General features: G+C 33.8%; 1 protein-coding gene across 1 annotated transcript in view; it reads right to left on the bottom strand.

The window, feature by feature from the left end:
• Nucleotides 1-22368, bottom strand: part of COL5A2 (collagen type V alpha 2 chain) — a 137737-nt gene that overhangs the window by 53552 nt on the left and 61817 nt on the right. Inside the window, exons 2-7 of the mRNA XM_057743967.1 lie at nucleotides 17446-17670; nucleotides 12560-12573; nucleotides 8768-8800; nucleotides 7412-7444; nucleotides 6031-6084; nucleotides 1263-1373 (exon numbers count right to left, since the gene is read on the bottom strand). Coding sequence (XP_057599950.1) covers nucleotides 1263-1373; nucleotides 6031-6084; nucleotides 7412-7444; nucleotides 8768-8800; nucleotides 12560-12573; nucleotides 17446-17670 — 470 coding nt within the window. The remainder of the gene's footprint in view (nucleotides 1-1262; nucleotides 1374-6030; nucleotides 6085-7411; nucleotides 7445-8767; nucleotides 8801-12559; nucleotides 12574-17445; nucleotides 17671-22368) is intronic.

The raw sequence follows: 22368 nt of genomic DNA, 5'->3' as shown, positions 1-22368 counted from the left end.
GTACATTCTCCGGGATTCTTAAAAAATGGCTCTTCTGAGAATCATTTTAAACTTTTGACTTTAAAGCAAGGAAAAAGATTCAAGCTGTTTTTCATTGTATATGTTTTTGATTCAACAGTCTTCCTCAGGGTATTTTATAACTATGTTGCTTCAGAATAACTACTGCAATGCGCCAAATGTCAGATACTTGATAAAAGCATGGATCATTCTGATAAGTATTTAGTCAGTCTAATTAATTTCAGGTTTGAATCTCTTTATCTGATTTATCCCCATGGTTAGAGCATGTCAAGCATCTGAACAAAACCTAAAAAGTGCTTTTAAAACATATGTCTTAAAGATTCCAGATTCCATTTCAGAATATTTTACTTAGGTGGTATTCTTCTTTCTTTGTTCATGGTCAGTCAACTTTAAACTATACTTAAATAAATTGATTACAAGTTTATAATCCTTTTAATGAGTCCCTGAATGCTCCAAAATTGGCAGCAGTTTTACGTACTCTCTTTCACATCTGAAAATCTCTAGTAACCCAACTGACCAAAACTGTCCATGTTCATTCCAAGAGTTCTATTAACTTCCAGATTTTAGTGGGAAAAGGATGTGCATATTGTTTTAAAAATAAATTGGCAATTCCTTCTACAATGAGTTGAAAATCAAATGGAAAAATTGCTGTAAAACAAAAATCATATTTCAGGGTTCCATACCTTCCTTTGTTATGCTATGCAATCTACTCATAAGACTCCTGTATCTGCCACTAAGAATTCAAAGAGGCAGGTATAGAAAGACACTTTGTTTTATTTTACTTCTGGCAGGAAACTAATATTCAGGAAATAACCAGATAGCATTTTTAGTGTCAACTCAGTGGCCCTTTCTTATACATCATCCTGGATGTGTCATCCTCCCTTGGTGTAAAGGATATGACACAGATTTTGTCAGCATTCTGAGCCTAGAGAACAAAGAAGGATAAAGACATATATCTCTTATCAATTCATAATGGGAAAAATGTTAGTAGTCCTTTAGAATCAGCAGAAAGTACAAAATTCCAATGCCCAGAACTCACACTAAGAAATACAAATAATCCATAGGGAATTTTCCAACAATTCCCTATGGATTTCCTAGTTTTATTGTTATTCATAGCTGTATTGCATTCACTAAGCTGCTCTTACAGTCAGGGGTAAACATCTAAACCAACACAATTTAAAATCTTTACAATATATCGAAAGCTTAATATTTTATCTAAAGATGATATTGAGCAGGCCACTCACCCTGCTTATGCCGTCGGGTCCTGGGTGAGATGGATGTCCAGGAGGTCCTGGGGCACCTGGTTGACCAGGAACACCTGGTTCTCCATCAATTCCCTGAGGACCACGAGGACCCTGGAAAAATAAGCCAGTAGAAATTAGAACCCATTGCCAAATATATACTTACTAGAAAGCAAAAAGCAGATTTCTTGATGGAGATGAAGTGTTTATTATTTAAAAAAAAATAACAATCCAGCCACCTACAGTAATTTCATCAGCTATGCCAGCGTTGCAGATTTCAACACTGGTCACAGGCTCTACCATCAGGACATGGTACATTCTGGGTAAGAATTTTACTTTTGATGTGTTAAATCCCCAGTAATCAGCCTTCTTGGAATGATTATAAGAGTGTATTCAGTTCAACGGTATTCTACAATAAGCTTCCTTATTTGGTTGAGTTTTGCTGTTCAGGGTATTTAATCAACAATTTCTAAATGCATTTGTCTGTCTCAGATTAAATTAACTGTGTAAATTCTTGCTTCACTTCCTCCCACTTAAAAAAAGAATGTGATGGATCCTTGATTGGGGTTTGTGGTTTTTCTCATCTTTCTAATTTTTTAATGCTTCACATAGTTCCTTCCTCATAGTAGACAGTAAATGCTTACTACATTTTTCACATTTCAGTCCTCTTTACTCTAGTGCTTGAAGTCTGGCACACTTTATTTTCCTCACCACTCCCAAAGGTAGAACCAGACCAATGAGAAGTAGAGGGAAAGGCACAGGAACTCAGCCAAGTCTAGTTCTCAGGGAAGTGAGCAATGAGTTGTAGCTGCCAAATTCCACCCTCCTCCAAACCCACGTTCTGAAGGCAGCTTGGGGAACAGGCACGTCCTCAGTTCTGGAAATGCTCCGTCCCCTAACCTCATCATTCCCACAAGCCTTGTTAAGTATTTTCTGGCTTTTTAACCCTGGAGATACTTAACAGGACCAAAGAAAGGGAAGGAAGGACCAAAGAACTCGATATAATTTTACCAATTAGAAGCAGGGATCAAGAAAAATATGGTAAGTGAGTTAGAGTTTAACAGTAAAAGAAGTTTCTCATGTCTAACCTATGAGAATATCTTCTGGCCCACAATAAGCAAACACGTGCTGGTACAGCAGAGGGAGTAAACACAGCACAAGCAGAGGGGACAAAGGGGGCAGTTTGCACATGATGGTTTGGGGGAGGGTGGTATAATAGCTATTCAGAAATTTAATTAATATATTTTAATATATTTGAACACACATGTTTGACATGTTTACTACCTGGAGTAGTGGAAAAATTAAGCAAATTTATGTATGCAAATAGAAGTAGATAACTTAGGCTGAAAAAACTCACAGTTTGAAAACTAATTTCTCAGAAAGTTATTCTCATCCTTTAAAAATCAAACCCCTTTTGACTCCTAAACCACTGACCACTGCACTCTTTTTGCATTGTACATAATGGAGGCTAACCGTTCATTGTTGTCTAGGACTTCTGGATCGTATGAATGTGACACCATGAGCTGGAAATGTATATTGTCAATGGTGACACAGAAAACGTAGTAATCTGACCTACTCGGACTACTACATGTAGAAAACTCTTAATGTGTTTTTAAAATGTGACATTGCTAATTGATAACTAGGTTTGGCTAATACAAAAAAATGAGCTAAAACAGTCTCTCTGCTCCCAAAGAGATTTCCAAAGCAAAACCAAAATCTACTTTTAGTGTCAGTGGGAGTAGAGAGAGTTTTGGGTAATATTAATCCTCAAATACTTGTGTCCTTTCCCCAGCCCTCTGGGATTAAAAATCATGTTTCAAAGTCTGCTCGGAAGACAGCCCACTTTTTCATTGACTTCATGATGCATGCTGTGCCTCCACGGTATCTCCTCTAAATAGCCTACATGATTTACCTTTATACAAATCGAGATTAAAATTAATAAAAATGTGTGAAAATTATCCAAAACTAAGTGAACATAAATAAGCAAGATTATAAGTGAAAATAAGAAAAAATATTATAATACCTGATATTTTAAGGATAAATCTTTAAAATAAATTATAACTTTAGAGTACATTAAAATATATATTTTCATATTTCCAAGTGTGCTGAATCACATAAGTTTCATATTAAGGTAAGTGTTCTATTTACAATCATTCCATCCCACCCCCCAGGATACTCCACTATCTCAGGCAGCAACCCACAATAAAAAGTACTTGTAGATTGCCACTAGGTGGCAACGTTTAAACATTCACAAATAGAAAAGAATAATAATGACTCCAAATTGGAAAAAACTTTATTTACTGATGGTTAGGAATATCACACACACATTATGAAATGTTAGAGTTGGCAATAACTAGTATATTCCCCATTTTACAGATGAGGAAAGAGACCTATAGAGGTTAAGTGTCATGCGCAGTTAGAATTCAGCATACCACTGACTGTCTGCCTCCTGACAGGTTGCTAGTTTGTCACTATGAAGTTACCAGGACAATACACTTAAAATTAAGGATGTGTGATGAGAGATAGTCACGATGATCATTGGCTAGTAATGAGGGCTTCATGAGAGTTATCTCTATATCCAGTAATTCTCAGTCTTAAGCAATTCTCCCCTCTCCCCCACTCCCCATTGCCAGGAGACATTTGGCAACACCAAGAGACATTTTTATTTGCTACAATTGTATAAGGGAGTGGGGTAGGTGTTGCTACTAGCCTCTAGTGGATAGAAATCAGGAATGTTGCCAAACATCTTACAACTGCTTAAGGAATTATCTGGCCCCAAACATCGATGGTGCTAAGACTGAGAAACTGTGCTCTATTTCATGATCTTTCTAGTGTTTGATGGTAATGAAGTAAGGGGAGAAAAATGGTATTTGTGATTGCAGTACCAGCCTATATTGTGTCAGCCACAGCTTTTGTCCAGGTAAGCATCTCCTGCAAGTCTTGAGACCTGAGGCAAAACATTCTACCTGTAGGTATTTTATGACATCATGCCAGTATCTTGAAGACAGCCACGATGGGGGTATTTACACCAGGGAAATCAGCAAAAGCTATGGGCATGTTTTTTTTTTTTTTTTGTCAGTTTTTAAACACTAACCATCACACCACTGCTTGCTAGGATTAAGAAAAGAACAGATTTCCTACTTGGCTATCTGCCAGAACTGTCTTGCTCAATTCTGAATAACTAACTACCCCTCACTCTTTTACACACGCGCGCGCGTGCGCACACACACACACACAATTCACATTGATTGTCTCAGACTTAACCAAGATAGGAAATGAAGCATATTATATACTAAGTCAAGAAGTGAAGAGAAAGGAAAAAGAGGAGTAAGAGGTGTGAGGAGTTGATTCACTGAATCCTAACGAGAAATTCTGGAATTCTAACTACTATTTCCATAGCAACTACCGCCTAGACTTAGGACCCAGTTTTATCAATTATTCTGGGCACAAGTACACTGATATATAGCGTTTTCTGCATGACCACCCACCCTCCACCCAACTGAAGTCATCTTCCGCCTGTCTCTGTTGTCCCAGACCCTGGACAGACATCTGAAGTTCTACCGACAGTGTTTAAGCTACCAACGCTGGTGAGGCGGCTCAGCAGAACAGCAGTGAAGAATGGACCATAAGGTAATTGGAACACAGCTTTGCTGCCCACCTACATAGCTAGGACCTACTGCCTTGGGTCCACTGTCATTTATCTGCATGCCTGAAAATACCTTCAATAACTTCATGTGCAGTTTGGAAAAAGTACTGGCATCACCCCATACTTGGTGAAATGTATAGAAGCAAAGAACTGTATCAAAGATGAAACCAGTGGCAAGAGTTCCTAGCAACATAATCTAAAATATGTTTTTTCCATATTTATATATTTAGGGTTGTTCGTTGCTTCCTTGCTCATCTGTTTTTCCAGTTTAGATATGGATAAATACATATTTGGAAGGATAAAAATCCATAGAGAGTTAAATTTTAGTAGATATCATTAGAGAGAAATTTGAAGAGCATAAATTTTTCTGATTGAAACATGGGATAATGATAGCAATACACAAATTTATCTAGGTATTTACTATATAAAAGACAAGTTTTTGAGGGTGAGATATAAAAAAGAAAAAGAATTGCTATATAAGGACTTGGTAATAAGAGAAAACATTATATAATAACCTCATGTCTTATCTCAAGAATATGGAGTTGATTATTTAAATTTAAAGGTGTTCCCTTTGGTAATGAATTTGTTGGTGTTTAAAATTACTCCTTTGATACCTCTGCAGCAGCTTCTCAGTGAAAAAGGCACTGTTACTTGGAAAATAAATTCATTATACAACCACTTGAAAGAAAATTTTGTCCTCTAATAATTTCTTTTTCCTTCATCCAATTTGGTTATTTCTGTAGCAACCACAGATCACAGAACTTGGGTGTTTTATCTCAACAATGCATTCTTGGCATTGTTTATTCATGAGTTACAACTTCTAAAAACAACATGAGGTATTCATTATGTTTCCTTAGATTCTACTTTAATTTGACCTCCTAAAAGACAAATAAATATCATGTGTGTTATCTAAGAAGATAATAGATAATTATTAGCATGTGATGCTTTCCTGTGAAGCAGGAACAATACAAGATCACTTCATGACCTGAATTCTATATCACGTTTAATAGACATGAGAAAGGAATGGTGTCACTGGCTCTTTGCTGCATCCAGGGAGCTTGGTATAGATGTGCTTACTTGGTACACAGTACAATTCACAAAAAGAGAACTCCACTGCCAACTTACAGGTTTTCCTTTTGGGCCTCTCTCTCCTCTTGGTCCTTGTGATCCTGGAGGTCCCTAAAACAGAAAATGATGGTTATGCCTGCAAAACACATATACTTCAGATATTTTTGTCTTAAATGTTTACTGATATAAGAAAATTGGAAAACAGAAATATCACCCTTTTTAAAAATTTAATTCAGTTGAAGACTACAAAAAATAAAGCCATGTGCATATAAAAGCTCTGTGTGTACAGAAAGGCTGTTTCTTTTAGCACTGAAGCTTAAAGGCTCGTTAAGTACGTGTAACAACATGGCGCCCAGTGAGCTGTGTATATTAGTTTGAACAGTAACTGTAAATTTGTAAGGATAGTTTTATGCTGTCTTGTCTCAGACACGAAAACTTACAATTCGGATTTTGAGAACTATGTAATTGTATAAACCCCATTCTGATGGAATGTTTGAGTTCATATTGGCACATGATATCCCAAACTATTCATCACTATTCAAGTTGCTGATGAAAGCAGGAAAGAAAGGCCTCTTATTCTACTACTGCTTTGTGTGCCTTCAAGTATATACTATCTTTTTTTTAACTTAATTTAGAATATTGCATCATCTCCATTGTATATTTAAAACCCACTGAGAATTTTCCGATAGCAATTGCAGTTATTTCTCCATTAAAATAACAAATGATTATTATATTTCGAAATTGGCATTTTGTGCTGATATCTTAAATTAGCTTTTTTCCCATAAAATGGCAGTTGCTAGGAGAATTTTATTTCTCTTCAAAAGAGTTCCAATTGAGTTATAAAAATTAGACTGTTCATTTACTCAATCCAACATACAGTATTGTTTAAAAGCAAAAGCTTCAGAAGGACTAGAACAGGTCTGTTAAAACATATCAGTATTTCACTTATGTTGATTTAATGGCTTTAAACTTTACAGGAATTGTGTGTGTGTGTGTGTGTGTGTGTGTGTGTGTGCTATCCATCTGGTTACCTGTGAATGCTACCACTAACCCAAACCTGAAATCAGAAATCTTTTATGCTAAAACAGAAATATGCTATTCTGATGTATAATTTCTCATATTCTAACATAATGTATGGTTTAATTTTAGTAACAGATGAAATTAATAGTTTGTTTCATTAAACAGATAAAAGTAGTCTACCTTTAATCATTGTCAAACAACAGACTAAGGTGCTCTAATTTCAACGAGTACAGTCAACCTAAATAGGGTTCATTATTGCAAAGGAATGCTCAAACTTGAAGATGTTTCAAAACAAAATGTTTCAAGAAACCAAGCATCACTCTTTTATATTCTATTGTCTTTTCACAGATAATATCCATAAAGATTCAGTATTTCAAAGAACTTAAGAGTACCATGAATATCGGAGGAAACTACTTACTGAAGGTCCTGGACGTCCACGTATGCCTGTTACCTAAACGATAAACAAGGTAATATGTAAAAATAAAGCTTATAAAGAGTTTTAGAAAACTCAATAGTCAAACAAATAAGAATAACAACAAAAGCCCCAGTGAATTTTTTTAGAACAAATGGATGTGGACAATTGATGCCCATTTCCTCCTTGCCTATAAAGGTAAGACATTATCTAATTTAAATTCTAATATAGGGAGGCAGTACTGGTATAGTGATTGAGAGCACCAATGCTGGAGCCAAGAGGCCTGAGTTCAAATCCTAACTCCATCCCTCACCAGTTTTATGACCTTGGACTAATTACTTATCATCTCTGTGCTTAAGGTTCCTCTTCTGTAAAATGGTGATAATGATTATGAAATTATCTCCCTCTCAGAGTTGTTGTGAAGACAAATAAATATTTGGAAAGTGCTTAAAACAGCACCTTAGACATTGTGTTTTTATTTTCGTTTTTGATTTTTTTTGGCCTCACTGCATGGCATATGGGATCTTAGTTCCCTGACCAGGGATCAAATCCATGTCCCCTGCATTGGAAGGTGGAGTTTTAACTATTGGACCACCGGGAAAGTTCCAACATTGTGTTTTTAAACTAAAGAAAACAATATGAATGGTTTACTTTTTAGGTAATCTTTTTTTTTTAATAGGTAAATTGGTTTCTATGTATTCTTTTTTTTTTTTTTACAATAAACCGCATATATTTAGAGCATACAATTTGGTATCCCAATGGTAATCTTTTTTAAAAACAAGCCAACTTAAAAGCAAAGCAAAAATGCAAATATTGTCAAATAAATCAACACGCAATATTTTTATCCTGACAAAATGATGATAATTCCTTTAAAATCTAGGAGAGTGGTAAAGAACTCTCACCCTATTTAATGATATACTCTTTGATCATCTACAAGCCTAAATAACTCTTAAAAACTCATACACTATTGAATTTAAATCAGGATAATGGCATAACGTTTCCAGTAATGTGGCACATTAAGTCATGCCTTTCTATTTGGATTATATGGCTATTTATACTATAAAAAATATACATCTTAACTATCGCTTTATATTCACATAAAATATATTTAATTTTGTAAAACGATTTGTACCTTTAGTCGAAACAATAAAAGTAAGGAATATTGTGAAAAATAAACATGAAATGTATTAAATTTAAAAAATTGATCTATTTTGGTTTGCTTTGCTTATACCAAAAACTTAGTTATAAAATAAATTCCCTGTTTTTGAAAGTATGTATATAAGCGGTAATATATCAATACAACAAGGCTATAACTTAAGTTTATCAAAGGTACATGAAAACAATATATACATATATACTTACAATAGGCACTAATCCTGGTTCTCCTTTTTGTCCCTATGAGGCAAAAAAAAAAGAAAGTTCAATTAGCAAAATACAGTGGCTTGTTGATCATCAGCATATTAGAATATTCCATGTAAACATTGGAAATTTCTATGTAAGAAAGGTAAAAAAACAAAATGAGAAAAAAGTTAACAATCAATCTTTAAAATATTTAGTCAGACATTATTCATGAAAAAAAAAACTGCTTATCTCAAAGACACGAAAAGAAAATTAATCCAGTTTGTGAAATGTGTAAAGTTGTTTCCCTTCAGTTTTTATAGCAATCAGACCCAAAGAGTTGATTAGAAATGTTTGTGATGAAAAAATGTAAACAATGCACCATAGGAAAAACTACTCAAAGACTGAAAACACAAGGGAAAATTCAGAAATGTGGATATATTTGAATTTTCACACTCATATTACATGCCACCTAGTTTTTAGTAACTTATCAGATGCCATTCCTGAAACTCATGCCAGCCTTTTTTCTTTAAACTCATTGAAGAATATGAGAAATAACAAGAATTGTGTGGCTATCTTTTTAAAAACAAAGGAAAGAAAAGACATAATAATATTAGGTAATTCTCAATATCTGAGGAAAATCTAGACAAAAATGTTAATTGAACAGGCAAATAAAAAATAACACAGGAAACTATCATAACTTGAGTAAAGTCAGGAAGTTTAATTTATTCTTATAATAGATGTAGCTAACACAACAGATATAGATGGTATTTCTTTTGATTCTTAGAACTTTAGATTATCAAAAATTGCATTCTTACAGCATGATGTCAAGTACATAGTTTAAATAATATTGGATGAATTGTATCTTTATATACCTCTATTTTATCATGTATTTACTTGTATTATTTATTTCAGAATTTGTCTTCCAACAGAGTTTGGTCTCCCCAAGGTCATGATTATGTCTACTTTATAGTCTCAATTGAACACACAGAAGTTCTCAATAAATTTAATTAATATATTAATTTTCATTAATACACTATGAAAAATGTTTTTTCCTAGGCAATTACAGAGAATGAATACATTAAGGGTTATATCCAAACTATAGAAAAAGCAAGGGTAATGAATTATCTCATTTAATTTCTCCTTTCACGTATTGTGTTCTTATATCTGATTATAAAAATAATATGAGTTCATAGCAGGGAATTGTGAAAACAGAGGAAACAGAGAGATAAACCAAATATCATACTCAACACCCAGGAGATAATCACTGTTAACATTCTGGTAATCTTAGTTTTCCATCATGTACCTCAGCTTGGTTTACCTAATCAATGCCTCAATATTTCACTATTAGATTTTGTCTTCCTTTAAAAAATTATTTTACAATCTTGATAGTCATAATGGTGGATTCAAAGACAGAACAATACCCTGATCATACTTGCTGATTCTAATGCTGAGGTAGCTAACACTCAGGAAGTCAGGAATAAATTGAGAATTCAGAAGTATTGGAAATGGTTCTACACAGGTAGGAGGATGCGTCACAGTAGAACACAAGGACTGAAAAACACCTACAAAAAGACTAGAGGAAGAGGACAAAAACATATATGGGCAGCAAAGTAGAACAGGCTTATCTCTGCATTTTCCTTTCTGCTAACTTCTAGACTAGATCCGCCGTTTTTTTAACATGAAAGTAATACAAATTAACCTTTTAAGAGCTAAAAGAGCTTTCTTTGAAATACTGAGAATTTTAATTGTTCAGAAAGGGTATGTAAATCTGTGTCCAATAAATAAAGGACTTTATGAGAATGATATTGAAGAAAATGTTCCTTTTTGGAACAAGTCTAGAAAAACAAGTAAAAAGGGAGGAGAAATTATTTCAGCCAAAATTAGAAAAATGAGGCTCCTATTGTTCCACAATTCTTGATATGGGATTAAATGTTCTATTAGCAGGTTCTGATAAATTTATCTAATGACTCTATGATATTTCTTATTTTGGAAATAAGCCACAAGTGTAAATATTTGTAGCTTTTGTTATTATGGGCTTTGGATAAATTAATTTATGAGGAATGATAGTTTTACTAAATTTGATTTCCATACCCCTGGGAAACATAAAATTCAAGTACTCAGATTCAGATGAGAATTACAGTTTAATTTTATTTCTCATCTGTTACTCATCATTTAATGCTATGTGGATGCCTCATCACTTTTATAGGACGCTGTTACCACGGAGGCAGTCAGAGCATTTTTCCCAGCATCATGTCATTTGTATTATTTGCCTCCTACAGGATTTTAACAAAGGCTCAGTAATTATTTGGGGGTTAACATGAATGAATGAACGAATGAATGAATTATAAATAAAAATCAATACTATATAAACCATGCACAAAATATATTTATATAATATTACTCTGCTCTCATGTTTCTGATGACGCTTGATAATAAATGACAGAGTCATGAAGATAGCAGCACATAACTAGAGTGTGCTAAATTAACAGCTGCTTTGAGTGTGCCCCAGCTGTTCCACACCACCTTTGGGAAAAAGCAGTAAACTAAACAACACAGCCTAACAGTTGTCCCTCAGTAAACTGGCTGATTACTAACCAAAGGAATTGATTACACCAGGGCAGTTCTCACCGCCAGTTCGTTTTTTCATTTCACAGATTGTTTATCTGTCTATGTACCTACATATTCACCTATCTATCTAGTTTGTTTGAGGCCTATACTCAAACCTTTAAGTTTCATATTTTTATAGTTTTCAGATGTAAATTAAATGTGAAGTCCTTCTCCTTTGACATATATTCAAATGTAAATAGCTTCACTGATACTTATGTCAAATAAGACAAATTTATGGTATTGCCCTCTGAAACAAAAAATGTAAAGGTGACATCTCCCCTTGATAGCATCACTTTCATTTACCATGACGGTATTGCATTGTCTTATCTGATTATCACTTTACTGGAGTTTCACTGCATGCGGAGGCAAGGAATTTAAATTTGCTAATATCTGCCATGAAAATTGGGAGGATTGCTCATTTCCATTCTTGATTCCTGTATCCAGCCTATGGATAAGACCAGAGCAAATGCCATAGTTTTCAACCTAACCAGAAAGCTGAGTGCACTTCCAAAGAAATGGAACTCTCCTCACTGAGTGGGCTGACCCATGTCCAGATGACAAGTGGCTAAACTGGCCAGCTATACCAGGGTCATGGCTATACCCCGATATTTTCCTCTTGAGTGTAAGACTTGTCTCTGGGATTAGATTTTAGGCTCCTTGAATGTGAAGAAGGGAAGAGAAGGGAGGTGATGTGTGTTTGGCAGAATGTTCAATTACTTCTTTTCACTGAATCTTTACTTCCCAATCAATAGGAGAGAGACCACGATTCCACTGAAGTAGAACTAATACCCTCCACCTCCTTCCCTCCCTCCCTCCCTCCTTCACTTCCTCCCTCTCTCCTTCCCTTCCTTCCTTCCTTCCATTTCCTTCAATTAAATATTTGTTGCCCTTCCAATATGTATAAGGTACATACTAAGTACTGTGATAAGTGCAAGTAATAACAAAGGTTAATATGACACAGTCTCAATCCCTAAGGGATTCACAACCTTCTGGAAGAAACATCTATATACAAAAATTAACAAAGTGAATAAAACAGAGGCATCTATAATCTATACTCAAAGTAGCTAAATGGTGCTCCTATATTTATATTTGTGTGGTACTTTGTACTTTAAAAAAGGCTTTCAAACACTTCAAAGCACCGTTCGATGTGGATAGCATTAGAATTTTAAAAATTTACAAAAATGAAACTATGCAAGTAAAACTTACCTTTCTTCCTCTACCTATAAAAAGAAAAGAACAAATATGTTATTTTATGCAGAAATGGTTACTGAGGATCTCCTAAATATTTATTTCAATAACTTTTTTTTTTTTGTAGAGTCAGAATTTAACTTAAGCAGCTTTCCCTGTCACTAGTAGATGAGACTCAAAAGTTGTTTCGGATCAATATTTTCATAAGAGGCAAAATAATACATCCCTTTGGAAACTTCCGATATTATCTGAATATTCTTAACATCCTTTACATAATATTTAAAATTCAATAAATTATAAAATTAACTATTAAAATTATAACTATCGTCAATCAATACTCTGTTTTTGTTTTTTATACTTCTTTGAGTAGGCTATTTTCATTCACATGGTTAAAAAAACCAAAACCAAAATATATTAATAAAGGTATAAAATTATACAGTGAAAAATATCCTTCTTGCCCCCTTTCCTCTATTTCCCACATTTCACTTCTCACAGGAGGTCACTATTATTAATTTTCCTATTATTGGTCTTCCTAACCAAGAACATAATAGAACATTACATTTATCAAAGTCATTGTTTGAGTTAGTAGTGTTTTAAAGTTTTCTTCAGGTAGGTCTGGAAAATTTTGTGTTAAGTTTATCCTTGACCACTTTATTCTATATATTGCTATTATAGAGATATTTTTTATTCATATTATTTATTCTATGAGGTAATTGTACATAGTATGTCTATTGATTTGTTAATTTTATACTGCACTATTTTACTAAATTGTTTTGTAGCATTTTTTTACTCCATTCCCTCAGGTTTTGTAAGTACACAATTATGTTTTCTGCAAATTGATCATTTTACCTCCTCTTTTCTAATTTATAAACCTCTAATTTCTTTTTCCTGTCTAATTGTTTGGTCAGGTACATTCAATAGTGTTAAATTGTGTCGTGATAGTGGACAACCATGTTCTATCTCTGAGTTTAAAGGGAATTCTTCTATTATTAAATATAATAAAGCCTCTAAGTTGAGATGTAAATATTTTATCATGTTAATGAAATGTCATTTATTACTAAGTTAGTAAGTATCTTTATCAAGAATATTTATTCATCTTTGCCAAATGGCTTCAGTTACGGAAAAAAAGAATATGACTTTTTTAAAAGATCTGCCAAGATAATTATTTTTATTAATAGCTTTCTTAATATTGAATTATTCTTTTACTTACAGAATAATCTCTAATTTTTCATGGCTAATTATTCTTTTAATGTGCTAATAGGTTTAATATTTTATTTATGTTTCTAACAAATATTTATGAGATTTCTCTATGGTTTTCTTTCTTGTGAAATCTTTGCCACATTTTGCTATCAAGGATATACTTCCTTCACAACAAGACATTAGAAGTTTGCCTTCTCATTGCATGTTCTAGAAGAGCTTTAAAAACATTAAAAATAATCTGTTTTGTAATGGCTTAGCACAACTGTGAAATTATCTGCTACTTTTTGGAGGTCTACCTTCTTTACAGATTTTTCTATTTCTTCTAGGGAAATCTGTGTGCTTACTTTTTCTCCTTTCACCAGGGCTAGTTTTGGCAAATTATATTTTTCTAGAATGGTATCCATTTCATATAGGTTTTCCAATTTATTAGCATTAAGCTGTGTAAGGAAACCTTTTATTACTCTTTTATGTTCTCTATTTTCATTTGGTCATTTTCCGACTACCATTTCTTATTTTATGGTTAATTTATTTTGTTGATTTTCTGTAGTACTATCTTTTGAATTTACATATTATTTCTACTGTATTTCAGTTTTCTGTTTTCAACCTGTTTTTTCTTTATGAATTTCTTCTGCTTGTTTTCTACTTATTTTGTTGTTCTTTTTCTAATTTTTTGAGATGGATGCTAAATGCACATACTTTTATCCTTTCTTTTTCAATTTTTTAAGAATATAGCTGTAGATTTTTCATTATATTTTAAAAAACTGTTTCATATGTCTTCAAGAATATTTGTATTGTTTGGTATGTTAGTCTTTCTGATGTTTAAGAAGATTCATATATTGGCTCTACTATTTAACACTATTCTTTTATATTACTCTTAGATCTTTATTTATTTAGACAGTTTCTATTAGTTCTATTAAAATGAGCGTAATAAAAATTACAGTGCTTCCTATTTCTTCTCTCCCCCCCCCACTTTCTTCCAGCACTCAATTTAAGACAAGAAAATGCCCTTAGTATTTATCTCTGTAGTGTTAAATGTGCTACTACTTCTTCCATATGATTTAGTATCTTTGAATGATATTCTTGACTTCTACCTCTTAAAGGTGAGAAATTAGCAAACTCAACTCTATTTACCCCTTTTAATCTTCTTTTATTATATATTATTATTTGTATTATTTCTATATTGTCAGATTCAATAACATTTACATTCCCACCTGTCACCCTAAATTGCACTTTTGTTTTAGTCTCTTTCTAGAGTTAAATATATCAGTTCCTTGACAACTTCCCCAATTAACTCTTGGTTGTCTTGGGTTTGTCCCATGGTAGTTTCCCTAAGAAATTTATGGAAACATTCTCAGAGTTCCTGTGTGTTCCATTATTTTTTCCATAACTTTCATACTTGAAGGAGAGAATGGATTTATCTTTAAACTTTGGTTCCACATATTCCTTTCCTTGAGAAACATGTAGACTTTTTTTCCCTTTAGCTCTTTATTGGAGTGTAATTGCTTTACAATGTTGTGCCAGTTTCTGCTGTACAACAAAGTGAATCAGCTGTATTTATACATATATCCCCATATCCTCTCCCTCTTGAGCCTCCCTCCCACCCTCCCTATCCCACCCCTCTAGGTCATCACCAATCATCAAGTTGATATCCCTGTTCAATGCAGCAGCTTCCCACTAGCCATCTATTTTACATTTGGTAGTGTATATATGTCAATGCTACTCTCTCACTTCGTCCCAGCTTCCCCTTCCCCCATTGTGTCCTCAAGTCTGTTCTCTACATCTGCGTCTTTATTTTTGCCCTGCCACTGGGTTCATCAGTACCGTTTATTTAGATATTGTTCCACTCTGTTATGGCACTGAATGTTACTATGGAGAAACCTGTCACTAATCTGAATAGTTTTTCTTTTTAGAATTTATCCATTCTTTTTCTCTGATTTTCCAAAAGATTCTTTCTTTTTCTTTAAAGTTTAATAACTTTACTAAGATATGTCTCTATGCTGACTCTTCTGGGTTGATTTTTTTAGACACTTGGTTTCTCTTTTCAATATCAAAATGCAAGTTTAATTTTACTTCAGAAAACTTTTCTTGGATTATATTATTATTTGTTCTGCTCCATTGCATTTATTTCTTCTTTGGGATTCTTCTTTAGGGCTATCCTTTACCTGTATTCTATATTATTTTCTTCCATATCCTTTCCTCTATTTTTATTTTTTACTTTTGCTTTTCTCATTTCTATTTTCTACAATCCTTGCTGTATCTTCTGCAGTATTAATTCTCCTTGTACATCTTCCTATTTCATCTTCATTTCCCTATGATGATTTTGTTATCCCTCTACTTATTTACTCATCATTCCTTCTTTCTGTATTTCTAATTTATGACATTCTCTCTTTCAATTACTTCATTAAGTTTTATTTAGTTTACGGTTAAATGGTTGGTCAGAATTTCTATCTGTTTGTGATAATATATTTACTGGTGTGTTCTTTATCTCATAAATTTAGTTAAACTGTCCTACGTTTTTCCTTATTAGTATCTTTGTATCAATGCTATTGTCAGATCTTTTTTTTTATTCTTCTTCTTGGAATAAATTGGGCTTTCCTAAACCACCTATTTGCAGGAAGTTGTGTATTTTGCTCTGTTTTTTGACACGTGCCACCACTGTCCCAACATACTACTCACTTATCCTCACAGGTTTAATTTTGCATTATTCCTGGGGATTCTATGCAGATTGTATCTACTTCATGTAGCCCTTCGGTGTCTTGTTTTTAATTCTTCCCATTATATCTTCCTTATTACATGGCTAAAAATTAAGTTTGGGTATTTATTACAGGCAAATTGTTACTGTGGAATGATATCCAAGAGAATAACTGGTAAATTACCGTGTAATGTTTCCATGAAAATACTTTTGAATACTTCATCATATTTGTTGTTATTTGCAATGAAATTTGGGGGGGAAAATAAAGCCTTGACACTGTCTTCACAAGGCTGCATGCAAGTCTCCTTTCATGACTGCTAAAACAACCTAAAAACTTAATATTAATCTTACCTGGTTCACTAAAACATATAAATATGAACTTGTTTCTCTTATATGTAAGTTATTCTAACATGTGTACTCAAATACACAGTCTATGTTAAACACAGACACTTTTCTCCAAAAAATAAGTTTTGAAAACCAATCATTTATATCGTTTTCTCCAGGAATCCATTCCACTCTCTTGTCTTTCTTAGCCAACATTACAAGCATTCTGCATTTATGAGCCAATGTAATAGAAGGTGCTATGGCACTAAATTACATTAGAAATTATTATTCCATTGCCAAGGGCAAAGCTGGCACCAGGGAAAAGAAATGTGTTTCTAGATCTCCTCTTAGACATTAATCGACATTATAGAAAACCAAAAAATACCTTGGAGGCATCCAGCATGGATAGGGTAACAAATGACCATCTTAAGTTAGTACAAGGAATTCTCAAATTAGACATAACTGCTTAATATGCAGCCAAAAAAATTCCCTAGTTTTTAAGAAGACAAGAAATAACTTTATTTTCATTACTGTTAGATAAAGTGGGCAAGTGAAATTATTAACCCCATAGACCACTGCATAGTGGCTTAATTATTCTCTTGGGTTGCTGAATTCTGAGAGCAAAACACACTGTAACAATAAAGATGAATCACTGGACCAGTTCTGAGTTGGCCCTAAGCATTCTTACCAAAATTGGTATTGCCACCTCCAGTTGTATGTGGACAGACAGGACAGCATTCCCCAGGGGGAGTTATGGGGTCGGCACATTCAAGCACATCCTGGCACTGTATCTTGTCACAAAGAATGGCTCCATTGTCACAGACACAGATTTGGCAAGGGGCAGGTTTCCAAATGTCCCTGTTTAAGTACATCTGACCATTCTGAGTGCAGGCTATTTCTTCACCATATCCTTCTAGAATAAGAAGAAAAAGAAGAAAAAAAGGTTAGTAATCTTCTGAAATTTTGGAATCTGGGAAATATTCAAGAAGGTGAGTCATCTTGTGGGTTCTAAAAAAACTCTGGGCTAAGCAGTAACCTCCTAAGGAGGCAAAACACAGATGAAACTTACTTCATTAGTATTTAAAGACAAAGCATATAATTCACAATTATATTACTATGATACTTATATTCTAGCATGATAGGAGAAAAAAAGTGATCCAAAGTTAATTATACTAAATCAGAGATGCTTTCCAAAATCATTTTTGAAGATACAAATAACTAAACATGGTAAGCTCATGCTTGAGGGATAAAAATAAACCATTTGAAAAGGGTGGCACGGAGAATAGTTCTAAAGAGAATACATAATTTCAGTGTTTGGTGAACCTTATGTGACTTTAAACTGACTAGAAACTTTCCATTAATAAATCCCACAACAGCAGAAGACAATATGTATGCATGTACCATGAAGAAAAACTTAAATTTGCTTTAAACATTAAGGTAAAAAACAATAACAGCGACCCATTTCATGGTGTGGCTTTCCACTAAACGTCTGAAACTAAAGGTGTTTCCTAAACTGCAGTGGAAATGCAAAGCCTATATAGGCAATGCATTAATTATCTTTGCATCAAAAATTAAGGAAAGTCATGACCAAAACAATATGGTAAGCTATAACATAATATCTGCCAAATACTTTTCTACATTTAGATAAAAATTTAATGCAGATTTGAAAATGCATACACACATTTATACATACAGTAATTCCATCATACATTTACTATAAAATAAACACATACATTACATCTTTAACTTTGTGATTCTTAAGAAACAAAACTATAGTATTTTAAAACATAATGTGCATCATATAATCCTTGCTTAATTCCTTCAGGAGATTTCCAACTACTTAAACTGAAAGCTCTTTTTTAAAGCCCAAAGGCCCCCCCTTGCAGTCTTTGTACAACTTGATCCCTTTGCCTGACACTACCTTCCCTTCCCTCAACCCAGACTCTGATAGCTCACTATTTTGGTTTGCTTAATTGCCCCCTGCCCCCACAATTCTTCTCTAACTACGCTATAAAAGTAGACTTCCTTTACCCAATTGACATGCTTCACAGAACTCTTTAAAGAACTCATTCATCCACACATCCATTGATTCATTCATTTCATATTATATGCAGGGTAATTAAATATTTACTAAAATGGGACAGCTGGGCAAAAATCACTGCTTCCATAAGATTTATCACAAGTAGTATTAATTTATTTTTACTTGTTTATTTTCTTATTTCCACCACTAGACAGTAAATTCTATGAAGGTAAGAAGTAGTGTGTCTTGTTCATCGTGGTATTTCTGAAGCTTGACATCATACCTTGCATACAGTCGACATCAACAAATACTCGTTCAATGGATGGATATGAACGAATGAATGAATCTAAATTATGGTTCACTAACTTCACTGCACAAGCACTAACTTTGTTCTTTACAAAAATAAAACTAAACATTTTAAAATGCATTTACAATTAGTTTATGAAATATATTTAGTTATATTTATATATTTATCACAATAAATATAGTGAAATCCCAATATAGAACTACAGACAAAAATAATTTCAGTTTAGAGTAAAGACATTAGCCCAAATATCCATCTTCCTAACTTCAGAAACGTCTTGGATAACATGCTTCTCACTGCTCTATGGAATACTTTGCCTCACACATTTAGTGTTTCATCACAGATATTTGGTAAATGGAAAATTGTTTTCAGAGCATGATACCACATCCTCGCTTCTGTGCTATTCATAAGAAAAGCACAAAGTTTCTAATCTGTTTCATCTTCATCAAAAGATGTTTATCATTTAATATATAGCTAATCAATAAGACAATATTGGCTCTGTCTATCCAGTGTTACTATAGGCATTTTAAACTAAGGAGAAAATAAGTATCCTGCCTTAATATGCTTTTCTGCAGAACTATTTTGAAAAAAATAAGAAATTTGTACATCAAATAAGTAGTGTTACTTTTATATGAAAAATCACTTTGAAACAATGTAGTTCCATGGTGAATGTTTCCACAAAACACAGCCTATATAGAAACGGACTTGTACCCATAGTCCATCAAACTATTTCATTAAGTAAAAAAAAAGAGTAACTTTGTTCATTAAGTTTTTTGATTGAGAAAGAAATATCCAATCACAGGCACTAAATACCACTGGCTGAAAATGAGATATACCACAAGTCCAATTAACTTGCTTCTCCTATCCCACACCCTGGGAGGCAAAAGTGTTCACATGTATTTACTGATGGTTAAGTGGGTATGTGCCTAGTACCGCATGTGCAAAATATTGAAAGTATTCTCAAAAAATATATACACTATCATTGTGAAGTAGATCTCAGTTTCACCGATGAAACAATTATATATGGGGAAATAGAGAAAATGAAAAGACAAACAAAAAACAAGATGACATACAATGATGTTGTTGATTAAATATCATTAAAATGTGTGAGAGACTCTTCAGGGGTGAGTTATCCTGTTCTCTGTGACTCCTTCAAGTTTGGAATAAAAAGACACATTCTCTCAGTCTTGTCTTAAACCGTAGAAGGTCAGTTTCTTCCTCAAAGTCTAAAACAGCATGACCTCAATCCAAGGGGCAAAGAAGTGGGCCACTGTATTACTTGCTTTAAATGACAATGTTAAAAGTTAGTTTTATACTCTGAGTCATCTCTGGTCCTTTTTCCTCTGAGAATTTATAATTTAAGATGATGTGGAAAGTTAGTTGGAATGCTTTTAAATGGCAAGGAGATGAAAAACCACATTTGCTGCTAAAGCCTGCCTTCTCTTCCCCCACACAGAATCCATGCACATCACAGAGGGCACGAAAACTCAGTGAACTCTCATTGTTCGTGTCTGAAAGAAAGACATGTACAAAGAAACACTGGGTAGAAAATACAGGGTGTCTTGCAGTTCTCAAGTTTGTACATGGTAATTGTGCACCTTATGATTAGGTTGTCCCTTCTCTTTTCTACATAGATGTGTATTTAAATGAAAAGAAAAGTAAAATAGGAAGCAAAATTGCAGCCAATTTGCAGTGAAGTAGTCATGACATAATTATTTTATGAATGACAATATTATTGAAAAACAACTAAGAATTCTCATATGACATTCTGATATGTTCAATTCCTCTATAGAAATCATGAAATTAATGCAAGCTGACATTAATCTTAATTGAAGGCCTAGAAGTAAAAATTATTTCTTATAAAATTTGAAAAAGGACTCCAAAACCAAAATACTTTGCCACTTGTATTTTTTTCTATTTACATTTCTTTAATTTTCTTAAAATTGAGGAAGACCGATAGATATCTGATTGTATTGCCATTATTTTGTAATCTTCCATGATGTTGTAACCTCCAAAAGTTTTATCTTCCAAGCTACGTGATTCTTTCACCCTTATCAAATGTTCCAACAAATTAAACCAATCCATTACAAAGTCATTCCCACAAACATCTTGACACTGATCTCTTAGAGAGAAGAGATGTATTTTATCTGACCATGTTTTGTTTGAGAGTAACTCAGTCGTCCTGTGTTTCTCATACATCCTCATAGATTTGTCTTCTCACAAAGCTTAGGTGCTTTTAAATTTAGTTGTAAGCATTCAATTCTTAATCACTAGATGGCAGACCAAATCCACCATCTTATTATAATAGACAACTAGAAACTCAGCCATCAGAACCACTGCTTGACAGCTATGGGCCACACCCTAGGGCTATATTCCCTTATATAATTATACATGTGCAAAAAAGCCTGTATAGAAATGGTCTCATTGAAACCTTTGACTTTCCAGGAGAGATGTGATTCTATGTTTAATATTAAATTATTGGGGTCTATCTAAAAATTTTGAAAAATATATGAAATAAACATTCCTAAGCCTATGCTGGACATTCTGTAGACATTAAAGATCTTTGTAGAAATAATATGCTCACATATCACAAAAATTTTAAATCTCTTATTCACACAAGTATGTGTTCATATCATTTTCTCTCACTGGACTGTGAGCTCCTCAGGAACCAGACATGTGTTCCTCTCAGTAACCTTCACACTCAATGTCATATAATCAGTCTTTGGTACACATATTTGTTGCATAGATGAATGAGTGAGTGAAGGAAGGAAGGACTAGTTCATTGATGTGCTTCTTAAAAAGATAGCCCATGAAGCTCTCTTTCCTCCTTCCCTAAACTTCCCAGAGAAGATGTGCACTGAGGACCCCTATTTTGAATGAAAGGGAAATGGGTCACTTGATTGTTCTTGCTAAGTGTGCCCCTGACATCTAGACATCTGTGTGGCCAGAAAGGAAGAAAACTGTGTCAGCCACAGCAGCTCACATTTTTAAAAATTTTTCAAAAAGTTATAGCAACCCTTCAGCCTTCCTGGCCGAGTTGGCCTAGGGCCCTTTCGGGGTTATGAGGTCTGGGTTAACACTATTTAAAGTTTCTCTAATTGTAAACGTTTTTGAAGGGTTAGAATCATGGCACAGTCAGCTGGTGTCCTCACGAAGTGGTCAGAGAATGTTTCATGAGACAAGAGAGGCAGCAGCAGAGCAGCCCCACTGGTCCCTCTGGACCAAACCACAGATGCTGCCTTTACCAACGCACAGCATAGCCCCCGCTGCTGGACTCAGTTCCAGAG

The sequence above is a fragment of the Hippopotamus amphibius genome, chromosome 8, assembly GCF_030028045.1.
Source record: "Hippopotamus amphibius kiboko isolate mHipAmp2 chromosome 8, mHipAmp2.hap2, whole genome shotgun sequence".
NCBI classification, from domain to species: Eukaryota; Metazoa; Chordata; class Mammalia; order Artiodactyla; family Hippopotamidae; genus Hippopotamus; species Hippopotamus amphibius.
Note: the sequence above shows the minus strand (reverse complement) of the source record. Positions and strands in the feature narration are given on the sequence as shown.